Here is a 15,356-nt window from a genome sequence, read left to right on the forward strand (position 1 = left end):
GGAACTCCCTCCCCATCCATCTTCGGCTGACCCAGGACCATCTCGCCTTCAGGAGACAACTCAAGACCTGGCTGTTTGAGCAATAGCAGACCCCTTCCCCCAAGCGCCTTGAGACCCTGCCGGGTGAGTAGCGCGCTATACAAGTGTTATGATTGATTGATTGATTGATTGATTGATTGAGGGTTAAGCACAGGTTAATTTAGTGGCTTTTGAGATACATCCTGAAAAGGATTGTGATTGTTGCTCTAGTGGGGCTTCCACCCCTCTCCACTAGCAACCCAGTTTCTTACAATTACCATAGCACACTCCACACACAAATCCCCCAGCCCTCACAGTTCATGTTTAGTGCAGCCAAAGGCTTTGGTCAACTTGAAAATAGCAAAAAATAAGTAGGGCTATCCATGACAACCTTTATTCCATTGGTTGGGGCATTTTCTTGGATCATTCCCACCCATTAGCTTGTATGAGGCATAGATGTAGCATATCCAGGCACCCACTGCAGAACATCCTCGGACTTGTGGATGAATAGAAGAGGGCTGGACCCAGTGTGTGGGACCTCTTGTACCCAGATCAAAGATGTGTACTCCAAGGGTCTTAAGACTGACCTACTGTTAAAGCTTCAGGGACAAAAACAGGCTACAAGAAGTCTTTTTCTGCAACTGCCTGGCTTACCAGTGGCAACTGGACCCAGGAGTGTAATACAAGCCCATGCATCCCCTGTGGTGCTGTGAAGACCTGCCTATTCAGAGATCCCAAACCTTAATGGTACCCCCATTCAAGCCAAGGGCAATGAATATCAGTGAGATATGCGAGACTCAGGGCCCGCTCATCAGATTCTGCAGTGGGGACCCATCATTTTGCATTTCACCACTGACTAGGCTCTCTTCTTGGCCTCTGTCTGACACCTTTGAGTCTCAAAGTGCCTCCTGTGAGGTGTTGGAGCCCTTTAGATGTTTACTCCTGTGGTGTATTGGGACTTAAAAGGCAAAGCGCCTTAGTATGAGTTTGGCGGTCTTGAAGGGGCAGCCATGCCAGTGCTCCGCTCCAAGACCACCAAACCCATAGGGTGACCACCCGCTGGATTCCAACTGGAATCCAGGTCGGGCGGTTCTACGGTGGCTGGCCCACGGCGGTGCCGTGCTAAGGCTTCTATGTTGAGTCATAGAAAGGCACCGCAATGGGAACGCCATTGCACGTTCCTGCATGGCATGGACTGTTAAGTCCATGCCCTGCAGGAACTGGGGGTGCATGCATACAGGGGGCATACAATGTGCCCCCTGGATACATCCCCTGGTGCAGAGGCAACAGGGAGCCCTCTAGGGCCCCCTTAGTGTCCTCATTGCCACACTTTTCATGGCGGTTGCACCACCATGAAAACTGTGGCGGTGAGGAAGCTAGTAATATGCATGGTGGTGTTACTGCACCCCCGCCAGCATATTACTAGCCTCACACCGCTGCAAGACTGCCAGGGATCATGGATCCCTGGAGGTAGCAGTGGTTCTGTGGCGGTCTGACCGCAAAAAGTTGACACATTGCGGGTGGACAGTCACCACAACTACGGCAGTCAAATGGATCACCACAGTCATAATAAGGCCCTCAGTCAGAAGGTAAAATCTTTTACCCCAGGGGTGCCTAGTTAGTGTATTCGATCCGTGCTCCATCACGGTCGCTGTCAAATTGTGCCTAGCTCCTGTTCTACTGGTACTTAAAACTTTAAAAATTCATATCACCTGTTCCCCTTCTTCGATTTTTTTCTGGTCATTTTGGAGTGATTTTGTTTATAAAATGTTACTCTATTTTTCTAATTTGTTTCGGGTGTTTTATTGTTTTTTTATTTTGACTTTATTACTGTTTTATTGTTTCATAAATACTTTACAGATTGCCTCTAAGTTACACCTGTCTGCTCAGTGTCATAGCTACCAGGGGACTCAGGTTAATCTGGCAACTAACATGATTCACCGTAACAAGGATTGTGATTATTATTTGAAGTGGGTACTTACCCTCTTATGTAATAGCCCAATTTCTTACACAGTTTCACACATATGACGGAGAAAAAGACCTCTTTTTAATCCATAGAGTTATAGGTTATCGCCTGTTGGCAGTGCATGTAGTGTTTGAATTCTTTGCTTTCTGTATTTGAATTTTGTGCTCCTCAATACCAATATGCATGATCTTGATCACATCTCATCATTTCCTTTAGTTTAAATCTGCTGTTATTTTTTTGCTGTTTAGAATAAACCATGACAGATACATTAAATAATGTGCACCTACTGATCCCATTGTTCTGAGAAATCCTTGTTCAATACCCAAACTGTGCCAGCTGACATCTGCCACCATGTGCGAGGCAATCCCGAACAGAAAGGCTACCAGCTTCTCTGTGTCCTGTGGGATAATTAAAGACTTGTTAAGGTGACTTGAACCAGACACTGTCTAGGGTTAGAGAAACTGATAAAAATATCTGATAATCATTTCTGGTGAACACTATAAATGAGGTACATTCATTTTGAACTTCCATCAGCCCACCAGACACCTCCGCTCTATGTCCGTTTCTCAAACCTTCTCCCCCACATCCTGACATAGCAGATGCGGAGACCGCTCTTTCTCCTACCTATCAGCAAAGACATGGAATGGGCTACCCTTTCATTTATTGACTTCCCCATCTCTTTCAGAGTTCCGAAAGTCCCTGAAGACCTGGCTATCAGGCAACTCAACTGGACCCTGCTAATGCCTGGTTACCCCCCACGAAGGAAAAGAAGAGCTTTACAACTCTAACGATTGACTGGATGATTAAAAACAACCATAGAAATTCACTTTAAAAAAACAAGGGTTAAACAAGCGTAATAGTGAGGTGAAAATGACAGTTGTGACATTACATTTTAAAGTTAATGGAACATTGAAATTCAACAGTTGTAGTTAACTGAAGTAACTATACCTCGATCACTGAATTAACTATAATTCGAACCCTCAGCATGTACTGCTTGCACCCTCACATAGTACATAAGTGATAGCATATTCATTACATCATTGTTAATATCACTGCTGACATCTAACATGTTATCATTGATGAGAACACTGTGCATGGTGGGGGCACAGGTTATATTTACTCTAGGGCTCGAGCTATAGTAACTTCAGTCAAATATAACTGGTGAATTTCAGTGTTTTTTTAGTTTACTATGTAATGTAACAACTGGCATTGTCACCTAACTATAACATCACTTTAACTTTTGTGTTTTTTCAGTGAATATATATAGTATGTATGGCTTGGTTGGTATTTTACCAATTCAAAGCTGTAATACTGTGTCTGGAGTGGTAAAAGGCTTTTGTCATTTTACAGCTCGGCATGGACAGCACTGTGCTGGTCCTATGCTTTAAGACTTTGCTGTAGAAATGGCAAAATCTCGGCGTGGATGGCACTGTGCTAATACTATGCTTAAAGACTTTGATAGAAAAGCAGACATTTGAGGTGAGCAGATCTAGATTGTCAGTGGTGTTGAGGGTGCCCTATACAGGAGCTGCTTTCCACCTAAACTTGAGAACTACCCAGAGTTCTCTGCTTATTTTTTATATATATATATATATATATATATATATATATATATATGTATATATGTGATCAAGACTGCCGGTGGGCAGTCGAAACGCGTCATGCTGAGCACTTGCTTTATTTATAATTTTGCACAGAAACCTCTTTATCTGCAACAATAAAAGAAGAACTTTTCCCATATTGCGGTCCGTACCTGCTTTTTCGATCGGAAGTGGGATCGCTTCAGGATTGTGCTTGTCATATATATATATATATATATATATATATATATATATATATATATATATATATATATATATATATATATATATATATATATATTACCTACTGGCGGTCGCCAGTAGGTAGTTATAGTTAGGACCACGTTTCCATAGGAAATCCGCAACATTCTATTTTGAATAACTTTGGCGCCGGTCGACGAATCCTCGCGAATTTTTCAAAATCGGTGGGGCGCTACGCTCCACTCCTACCCTGAAAGTCTCGGGGGGATTCGTCAAGCGGGGGCTGAGATAAAAGGGGGGTCCCGAAACGCGTTTTTCCCATGCATTTTTCCATAGGACCTTTAGACAGGGCTACAGCCTGAACGGCTGAACAGAATTACTAGAAATTTGGCAGAGAGGTAAGCCTCAGGTCAAGGAAGTGCCTTTTGTAGGTTTGGTGTAAATCTGTTCAGTAGATTCTGAGAAAATAGCCTTTAAATCAATATATATATCTGAGCCAGCTTACGGTGCGCTTACGGTACGCTTACCGTACGCGTACGGTGGCGTGCGCGAGCGCGATTCTGATTGGCTCTTAGATCTTAGTAAACATTCGAATCGGCCGAAACCAGGAAGTGGCGGCAGCCATTTTCTCTCTCGCACTGAGAGTGATGATTAAAATACAAAGCACAAAAACATGTAAAGGGGCTGTTTAGACAGCTCCCACACACATAGCCATGTTGAGTGAGTCCCCAAAGATCCCCCAAGACCAAAAACGGAATTTTTATTTTTTCGCCAATTTTGCCGATTACGCTTACCGTACGCGTACGGTAAAAATATATAAAAAAAAAAAAATAATCCACACTCTCCCCACCCCGTGTGCAAATGGTGCCCGAAGGGCACCATTTGTGCATGGCTTATAACAGGGGCGAAAAATTAAAATATTACCTTTCAAAACGAAGTGCATCATATGTCCTCCATGTGCGCACGGTGCGCGAAGCGCATCGTGCGTACATGGCCCATCTAGCGTAACGTGGGCACGCGGTGTGCATAGCGCACCACGTGCCCACCGTGCGTGCACGGCACTAACTGCGTAAAGTGGGCACGCGGTGCGCAAAGCGCACCGCGTGCTCACTGCGCACCGTGCGCGCACGGAACGAACTGCGTTAAGTGGGCGTGCACGCCACGAATGGCGTAAAGTAACTTAGCATTTAAAAAACCGTACAAATTCACTGAAAATACCATAGGTTTCACACACGTTATAGTTAGGAATTAGCATTTAAAAAACCTTGCAAATTCACTGAAAAAACCATAGGTTTCACACATGTTATAGTTAGCGGAAATTTTACTGATAAAAAACCAATGAAATTCCCCCGTTATAGTTAGTGCAGGCAACTATAACTCACGCGACCGCAATCTTCTGCTGATGACATATGTGTCTTTATGAAAAAAAAATATTTGTAATATATGTATAGCTAAAAATGTATGGAAGAAGACATGGGCAAATAAGTGTCTAAATACAGTATTAGCATCAGCAGAAGATTGCGGTCGCGTGAGTTATAGTTGCCTGCACTAACTATAACGGGGGAATTTCATTGGTTTTTTATCAGTAAAATTTCCGCTAACTATAACATGTGTGAAACCTATGGTTTTTTCAGTGAATATATATATATATATATCAGCGCGCTTGCCTATCGATCCCCTTTCAGCTTGAAGAAGGCAAGAGCAGACCCAGATTCTTTCCAAGTGATTGTACCTTGTCGCCATTATATATATATATCTATATATTCACGCTCCAATTTGCCCACATGATAGAGCAGCACTCAGACATTTCGATAACAGCCATTCCATGACTTCTGAAACACGTCTGGCGTGATGTGGGAATGGCTGTTATCGAAAGCAGCAGGCAGGAGTCTGCTCATACCCGGAATAAAGGCTTGCCACCACTTGCTTGTGTCTGAGTACTGCTCTATCGTGTGGGCAAATTGGAGCATGAATATATATATAGATATTCACAGAAAAAACCATAGGTTTTAGGGATATTATAGTTAGTTGGACATTTGACTCATATAAAACCAGAGAAATTCACCCGTTATAGTTAGTTGAGCTAACTATAACTCGTGCGCCCGCAATGCACTGGTGATGACATCACATATTACATCACTCATGACATGGTCAGTGACATCACTCATGACATCACTGATGACATCTCAAATGACATCATTGATGACATCACTGATGACATCATCCACTGAATGTGTGTTTCTGTAAAGTTTAAATATTTTTCATATATATCTATGCCAAGGTGTATTGAAGAATGAGTGAATTTACAAGTGCCTGAATGGATTCTTTAGTAGGTGTGTGACTGACTGTATTAGTGAGTGATTGAACATGTGTTACTGAATGCATGGGTTAGTGACTAAACTGTGTAAAAGTCTGTATTAGTGTCTCAGTTGGTGTATAAGCGGCTGCATTGGTTGGTGAATAGCTACATGAGTGTCTATATGGGTTATTAATTTGTTGTCTGAGTATCTCTATGGGTGCCTGAGTGTCTGTGTGGGTGGGTGGGGGTGTGTGTGACTATGTGCATAGATGTCTGAGTGGGTGATTCACTGGTTGTATGGATTCCTGGGAAGGGCTGAATGGGTGAGTTAGTGTGTGTATGGGTGTGTTGGTGAGTGAATGAATGTCTCACTGGTATATGTGTGAGTAACTACATATGTTTTAAGGCAGTATATGTGAGTGTTGGAGTATATAAATGACTATACGTGAGAGTAAGTTATTTTAAGAATGGGTGTATAAAAGAGTGTCTACTTGTATCAGTGAGACAGTAAGTATGTGTTAGTATCTGCATAAATAAGTGATGTGGTGTGTGTGTATAAATAACACAGTTGGTGTGTATAACTGTATACATGAGTAAATGGGTATGTGATTGATTCTTTGCATGACTGACTGGGTGTGTGAGTAACTCTATGGATGAGTGGCGGAGTGTGACTGTATGTATAGGTGTATGAGTGCATAATATAGTACTGTATTGATGTGTAACTTCATGTATAAGTGAGCAGATGTGGAATATGTAATGTTTTATATCTTCAAAAAACAAGTATCTATATCTTTTTTTTTTTGTTGAGAAAACTGAAGTCCCGTACCAGTAGTGTACCAAGCTCCATCCGCACGCGAATCCTATCCGCCATATTGCAAAACTTGTAAAGGATGTGCATTTCGTATCCGACGGGTTCGTGGCACCGCGTCCCACGTAACATCATATACGTATGTGGTTGTGCCAGCTGCTACTTTGGTATGCGATGGGTACACAGTACCAAGCCGCGCCTTACGTCATGTACATATGGGGTCACGCCCACTGAGCGTTGCGTATGCGACGAGTGCACGCTGCCAGGCCCTGTGATACGTCATAGACGTATGGTGTCGCGCTGGGTGCACCATTCCCTCATTTTTTTTTGTCTCAAAACTATATCTAAATAAGTTTAAAGTGTATATGAGAACAAGCGATAACCTAAAATATTTTAAACATTTATATGTTTCTAACTGTAATAAACTTCTATTATGCTAAATATATTTTCTCAAAATCGCGTCGGGTGCGGCCTCCTTGCACGCTCGGTGCGCGATTGCCATTTGACCTTAAAGAAAAGCATTTGATTGTTTCATAACATTTCCCATTGTAACAGTTGGAGGACCCCACCCATTTTAGTCATTCTCTCTACAGCGTTTGATGAGAGACTCCTCTTCTGCTTAGAGAGCTTTTTTGAAAACTTTTTGCTATGTACACATATCTGACACTACACACAACCATCATCTTCATCAATAATCATGCTCTGTAAAGTAGCCTTCCACCTGTGATAGCCATGCATCTAAAAGCTACATAGAACTTTTCCCCACTGCCAGAGGTAACATGGTTGCATACGCTGTCCACAGCACAATGTAATGTGGTACGGCCCAGGGGCAGTATCATGCATAGATAATGAAATCACGGACAGAGATAGATAGTGGAAGTGGTTACGGGCACGTGCGCTCGACTCCTTTTTATTACCAGGGTCACATATCCAGTGACGTCTGTGTTGAATGCGCGTGGGGTGAGTGTAAACCAGCCCTCAGGGAATGGTTGCTGCTAGCATCAACTACAACAGTAATCATTGGATCACACACAGAGTTTCAATAATAAAAGGGCCAATAGTTTGTGCTGCAGTAAGGTAGGGACACTAGATGTGAAATAATACAGAAAAGATTCTAGCGTGAAAGAACCATAACTTGTGGTATACTGAGATACAGGCAGTAGATCTGAAATAATACACAAAAAGATTGTATCATAAAGGGTCCATCAGATCTAGTGCACTCAGATAGCCACATCAAAAGCATTCAGCATGTGCACAGCCAACGATGATGCGTGCTGCGGGCGGACCGTACTAGGAGCAGTGTCTGTTACCTACAACACTACATCATTTGCAATAGCGACTCGATCTGAATTGTGAACACTGCTCTCTGCAGTGTAAATTGAAGGCAGTAGTGAGCACAGTCTTCCATGAATACTTTTTCTCACTTCCTCTTCACAAAATACAACAACATAAATTACACAAAACTCTGCAATAAATAAATCAAAACAATTCGAATTGCGATCTCTGCTGTCCACTGTTTAGACTGCTATTCAGTGTTCCTTACCACTACCAAGAAGAATTTGGTGATTGTACTAGACCTATAAGTCATCTTTAAAAAGTTCTTCAAGCAAGTATACTAAAAGGCCCTTGTGTATATTTCAATAGATGTTGTAGTTAGTTGCCTACTGGATTCTGTAATTAAACAATCACCACTCGATCTGAATTGTGAACCCTGCTGACCGCAGTGTAGGCCAGAGGCAGTGGTCATTAATGCCTCACAGCCACATGCTGTTGGATTCAAAAGCATGGAGTTGGTTGCACCCGATCGGAGGGGGTACACACAAATCATCACAGACTTTAACTTCTGACATCCTCAATCACAGAATCAAGACCCCGTTTCACTGTTCCGACCTGCTATACCATGGTGTACTCCACCCACTGCAGTCAGCCAAGCCCAAAAATCATGTGCAGCAGTTAGCTATGGAAGTATAGAGTCTGATGCACCTCAACGGAGGGAGTTCTGTCAAAAACAAGCAGCAGGTAATATCGGAAATCGTCCATTTTGGGATCAAGACACCGTTCCACTGTTGGGACCTAGAATTGGTTGCACCTGGTCGAAGGGAGTACCTTCATCTCCACTCTCAGATACAGTTCTAACATCGTCCATTGTGGGATCAAGACCCTTTTTCACTGTTTGGACCTGCTGTACCGCGGTGTACTTCACCGACTGCATTCAGCCAAGCCCAATAATCATGTGCAGCAATTAGCTATGGAAGCACAGAGTCTGATGCAACTCAACGGAGGGAGTTCTGTGAAAACCAAGCAGCACGTAATATCGTATATCGTCCATTTTGGGATCAAGACACCGTTCCACTGTTGGGACGTAGAGTTGATTGCACCTGTTTGAAGGGAGTACCTTCATCTCCACTCTCAGATGCTTTTCTAACATCGTACATTGTGGGATCAAGACCCCATTTCACTGTTCGGACCTGCTGTACCGCGGTGTACTCCAGCGACTGCAGTCAACCAAGCCCAATGATCATGTGCAGCAATTAGCTACGAAAGCACAGTCAGATGCACCTCAACGGAGGGAGTTCTGTAAAAAACAACAAGCAGCAGGTAATATCAGACATCCTCTATTCTGGGATCAAGAGACCGTTCCACTGTTGGGACGTAGAGTTGCTTGCACCTGGTCGAAGGGAGTACCTTCATCTCCACTCTCAGATGTAGTTCTAACATCGTCCATTATGGGATCAAGACACCATTCCACTGTTGGGACCTAGAGTTGGTTTCACCTGGTCAAAGAGAGTACCTTCATCTACACTCTCAGATGCAGTTCTAACATCGTCCATTCTGGGATCAAGACACCGTTCCACTGTTGGGACCTAGAGTTGTTTGCACCTGGTTGAAAGGAGTACCTTCATCTGCACTGTCAGATGCAGTTCTAACATCGTCCATTGTGGGATCAAGACACCGTTCCACTGTTGGTACCTGTTGGACTATTGTGTTAGTAGTATACAGAGCACTCCACGATGCTGGGCCTCAGGCTTGGCTCTGTCTGCCTGTGTCGCGATAGCCAGCGTTGATCTCAGGAGCCTTCCCAGCTCAGAGACTTCGTCCCAAAAGCTTCCGCCGGCACGTGGTGGGCCCTCTTTCACATACGGCGGTGTCGAAAGGTGAACTGTGGGGCATATGTGCGTCGCAGCGGCCATGACGGTTTCTGAGTACCAGCAGGCTGAGAGCATTATTCCCGCAGCCACCTTCGCTCACGGCGTCAGCCTCGTGGTGGTGTAAGCTGCGCAGACCTGACAGACATGTTTGCCATTCCGGAAGAGAACCACACCCAGAGAAACATGCCTTGTATTCATACCCCTACGCTAGCCTTGCATGCGCCAAGCCAGCCCACTACCCTAAAGATTTGGGGGGGGGGTTGGGCACGTACATATGTTTACTATCATGGTTGCGTCCACTGTCCACTTCTCTCAATAGGGATCTCTGACATATTATCGACAGACACATTATCGAACTACACAAATATCGCATCAAATATATCGACATAAAAAATATCGACATTGTATACTTATTTAAAAAACGACACTAATATCGACACTACAATATCGTAATACAATTATATCGATCACACAAAAATCGCACACATAAATATCGCAATACTAAATATCGACATGAGTAAATAAATATGACACATGTCACAAATATCGATAACCAAAATATAGACATCAATAATATCGTTTTTTTTAAATATATTGACATTTCTAACACTAATAAAACCAATATTTTAAACAACATAAAGACAATAATTTCCCAAAACATACATTTTTCAAATGAGATTCTACTTAAACATAAACATAACATTTATAGCGATCTCAATATTTAACAACATAATAAAAATACACTGAAATAATTATCACATTGGCATTTCGAACACATTTAAAAAACACTCACTACACATTATAAACAATCTTTTTATATATAATGATTTAAAACTCTCCTCCTTTAAAACTAAATATACTCTTACTTAGCATTTTCCATAAAAGGAAATCAATTAACTATAAAAAAACAAACCATCCAATAGAAAGGCCACATACAGAAAACAACCAATAACATTCAAGAATCAATTTAAAACCACTATATAAACCAATTAAAACAAGTCTTCTACTATGCCTTAAACCAAAGCATTGAACGAAGAAGAAACTCTGCTAAACAGAAGAAACCTACATCCTACTACTATTCTAAAAACGTAAGTAAATATTATTTTCTAACTAAACTGCCAAATTAAACTAAAACACTAATTTATCTTTACTCAAATAAATAACTAACGTATATATTCCATCTCTTTATGTTTCCACCACAGATATTACTCCAAACACCTAAAGAAAATATTGTACCTAATGTATTTCGTGTTTCTATGGGTGATATGGTTAAGCAAAACATACGTTCTGATGATTGGGATGTTCACGCCATTGAAGCACTGTTTTCAGATTTGAAATATTATGCCGCTTTTGATGCTGAAGATTTATATGAAAATACGGCTAATTATGCGGAACAATATTGTTTTCAACATTATGGCAATCACTTTCTGCATAAAGCAAACAGTTTTCGTAATTTTGTAAATTTTACCCAATGGGAACACTGTCCCACTCCCTCTTTCGGCAGTTCACCTACATTAGTTGATAAGTATACTTATTTTACTGATTTCAGTGTTTCCGACCCGGCATCCTTTTATTTTAAGGTTATGCCTGAGTCTGCCACAAAGGTTAGACTCACACACACCAAGTTACTTTATTCTAAGTCCTTTATGGACGAGTTATCAATCAAAGGTTATGATCTATGGAAGGCTACTATTGATCTTAAATCGGTTTGGGGTTCCAAACCGTGGCAGGTTCAGGGAACTGAAGCTTTGCATCGTGCCTGTCTTGTACCAAATCATATGTTGTATTTAAATTCAACCATCTTCCGAACCACCTGTTTCGGATTGGCCACTTCTAAACAACTAAAGTCACCTTCTGTGCCGGATCTGGGCGCTTACCCCAATTGGGATAACCACACGGATCTGTCCCTTCCTGCTTTACAGTCATTGATTTCTAATACATCTTTCAATATTTCGAAATTTAGTAGTGATGGATGGTTAGTTTGGCAAAGCAGTTCAGATACATGTCAACGTCGTTTTCTAGGTCTGAAGCAGGGGTATACTCAGCAACGAGTGGACCCTCGGTTTAAATCGTAACATACCGTAACTACATACTCTGTAGGAAACTTATGTCAATCCTGGCTGCGACATTCCACCTTGGCATCTGTCAAAGTTCATTTATCAAGATTACATGACAAAATAGATTTGAATGATTTTTTTAAAGGTCCTGTGGGTGGCAGATCTAAAAGGTGGGCGTATGCTATTTACAACGAAGTATGGAAACTGTCGCAAATAGAGGCAGCGTCACGATTGAGAGCTATTGATCAGGCTAATATGGAAAAGGTATTTGCAGTTATTGATAACAGCATTAGCACTCTTTCTTCCCGTATTTATACATTGGACAATATTGTTTCTTCAATTGTTGATATTGTGCATGATGATGTCTCTGTATTGTTTCATGTTCAAAACCAGTTGCGTTCTGTTATGCAGTTTGCATGGACATTACAAACGTTAAAGGCAGGGAAGGTCCCCTGAGACTATTTGAATACAACATCTTTATTTCTTCCCTTTAACCTTACTGAAAAACAGCAGTTCATGTCCATGAAAGATGCTACATATTCATTGTTACATATTGAAAAATTATAACCTTTACCTTTCTCTATAGCGGAATTGGATACAGCCGTGTGATTATTACATGGGTTGATCACTCTCCCGTTCGCGCTTTTCAAGTTTACGTCCTGTATGAAACACTATGCTCTGAGTATATATGAACAGCTGGGCACCGCTTTCATACATGAGGTTTGGTCCCTCCCTTTTATGTATAGATGTACAAGGGACGGTACTGAGGTTTATCTGACACCTGATCACTCTGTAGTATGTAGGCACATTCAGTTACACGGTGCATCCAATGTACAAGCTCCAAATTTGGCCTGCGTCCTGAAAGGTCTCCCAGTGCCAGTGATTACGCCATCTTTCACGCTGCTTGCAAACGGTAGTTATTTAATTTTGAACAATGAAGCTTGCTGCGGGATGTTAGTGGGAATCCCTTACATAGTGACTGTATCGCAGAGAGTTGTCTGCTGCAATAATGTTCTATTTCCACCCCCGCATGGGCGGCTGGATGTTTCCATCTGGCCTTCGATTGCAACCTTGAAGGCAGAGTTCAACAAGATGAGCAGAATAAGGGCGCTATTGTCCCAAAAAGAGGTGCCATTGACTTCCTCCCGTGAAACATTTGTCCTTCACGTTGCAAATACGCGTACTGAGGTACAGGCGCTTTTGAATACTGACCTCCCCCTACATTTTGGTGCTTTGATCCAAACAATTTTCAATGCCTCGTCCACGACCGGCCTGGCTCATTTTTTTAAGCTTGTGGGCTCGGGCCTCGTGACCTCTTTCCAAACTATTTTTGGTGTGATTCCGGCATTTTTTCATTCTATTTTCTCTAGCATCTTTGGAGGTGTCCCGCTGATTCTGGCGCTTGTGGCAGAAGTGCTGCTTTTACTTTTCATACTGCGAAATGGCTGCTCTTTCTGTGCCACACGACAACCTGTCCCGTCTGCATCTTCTCCGTGACAGGATGCTTGAATATTATGGTACGCTGCCATTGGCGACTTTGAGCCTGGCGTATGGATTATCCTTCCGGTATTCCTACTTCACCTGCGTACAGCCAGTCTTTCACTGCCTAGATTGTCCCTTTGAATGGCCTTTGGATTTGTGCTTAACCAACACGGTGTCTCCGGTGCCGGATTATGATCGACTGATGAGGCCCTTAGTGTCTCACGAGTTTGCCTGTTCTGGTGTTCGGATTATGGCCTGTGGTGCGGCGCATGGTATCCTGGGTAATTGGGACATCGCAAGAGCAGCCTATGATTTCTTGAATATGAGCTATCTGGAGGAACAAATCGGTTGCCCTCTGATTGTGCTAGAGGCTCCGCTCATTGAAGAACATGTATGTTCCTTTTCTTTGATTAATTGGATGGCTGAAACTTTTCGTGGCTCTGCAAACGATTTCTTGTTGGAAGCAGTGGCCACGTATGCTGCATATACGTTCATGGATTGAGTGAACTGTGGTCCTCTAGGTTTTTTCTCCCGTGCCTTTGGACTGCTGTCCACAGCAACATTTTTTAATTTTTCCCATCACACGTTTGTGGTTTTTTGTTTTTTTCTCCCCTTTTCGGTTTTCATGTTTTCGGCTTTTGCCTGAACTATAAATTGTTTATTAATTGAATACGCCTTGTTCAGCTCTGTCGAAACTGAACTTTGCATTCTCTTTTTTCTTGCCTACTGTATAGTGCTTCGATCAAGGGGGCATGTAGTGAGGACTCCCTTAATACGTACATACATTATTAAGTTACCATAACCACGTTAGATGTTAGAAAGCCATCTTGCCGCTTTTGCGCACGACACTGCGTTTACATGTTATTGCTTAAACAAACTGCTGACTCGAGCTTTGCCTCACACGAAAGCAATCTGTTGTTACCATCCCGAGCTCTGCGCAGCGACCTTGGTCTGTACATGGCGTGACAAAACAGTCTGGTTTGTTAGACAATGCATGTTTTCTACTCTAGGTTGATCGACCCACTATTTAGACATAACACACAGGCAGCTGTAAATACCTGAAAGTTGGTGCTTTTAATAACACAGACATCATGTTTAATATTCAGACCGAAGACGAGCCTTCCTGCGAGAAGACTCCTGATGCTCCTGTGATGTGATTTCACTAACCTGATCTTTGAGGTATGGGGTCCCCTATTCAAGCCTAAAAGACCTTCTATTATCATAATAATAATATTAGCTTCTTAGTAAAGTGAAGGTGGTATTATCCACTGTCATTATAATATGATCACCCCTTTTATATTCTATGGTATTGTAACAATGCTGATGGTTTTGATTTTAATCATTTGTCTGCTTGTATTAGCCAAAGTACTGCATCTTAGGACACGTGGTCTATAAAAATAAACTCTTTTTATTTTCACCGTGTCTCTGTTGATTCTTGTTGTGGACTGATGTGAGAATAATATACGAACAGGTATTTCCGATTCCCACCATTCCTGAGAGTATACTGAGTCGCTTGTTCTGGGTTGTCTTTTCATTGGGATCTCTGAGCCTAATCTCAGATAACGAATGGTACACTAATACTAGCCGGATACTGGGTTCTGGGTTCTGAGATGAGTTTCTAGTACACCACAATTCACTGAGTTGGCAGTATGTGCTGGACACAGAACTTAATTAATTTACTATTCCCACTCCAATCTATATTTAATTAAGATAAGTGCTGAACACTGAACTTAATTAATTTACTATTCTCACTCCAATCTATATTTAATTAGGATAGATGCTGGACACTGAACTTA

At 42.1% G+C, this 15,356-nt stretch overlaps 1 protein-coding gene across 2 annotated transcripts in view; it reads right to left on the reverse strand.

The window, feature by feature from the left end:
- GPLD1 (glycosylphosphatidylinositol specific phospholipase D1) overlaps window positions 1-15,356 on the reverse strand; it is a 513,772-nt gene that overhangs the window by 434,104 nt on the left and 64,312 nt on the right. For both annotated transcript variants that reach the window (XM_085605993.1, XM_085605992.1), the window contains one exon: window positions 2,272-2,382. In XM_085605993.1, coding sequence (XP_085462119.1) covers window positions 2,272-2,382 — 111 coding nt within the window. The remainder of the gene's footprint in view (window positions 1-2,271; window positions 2,383-15,356) is intronic.

The sequence above is a fragment of the Triturus cristatus genome, chromosome 5_1, assembly GCF_964204655.1.
Source record: "Triturus cristatus chromosome 5_1, aTriCri1.1, whole genome shotgun sequence".
Lineage (NCBI taxonomy): Eukaryota > Metazoa > Chordata > Amphibia > Caudata > Salamandridae > Triturus > Triturus cristatus.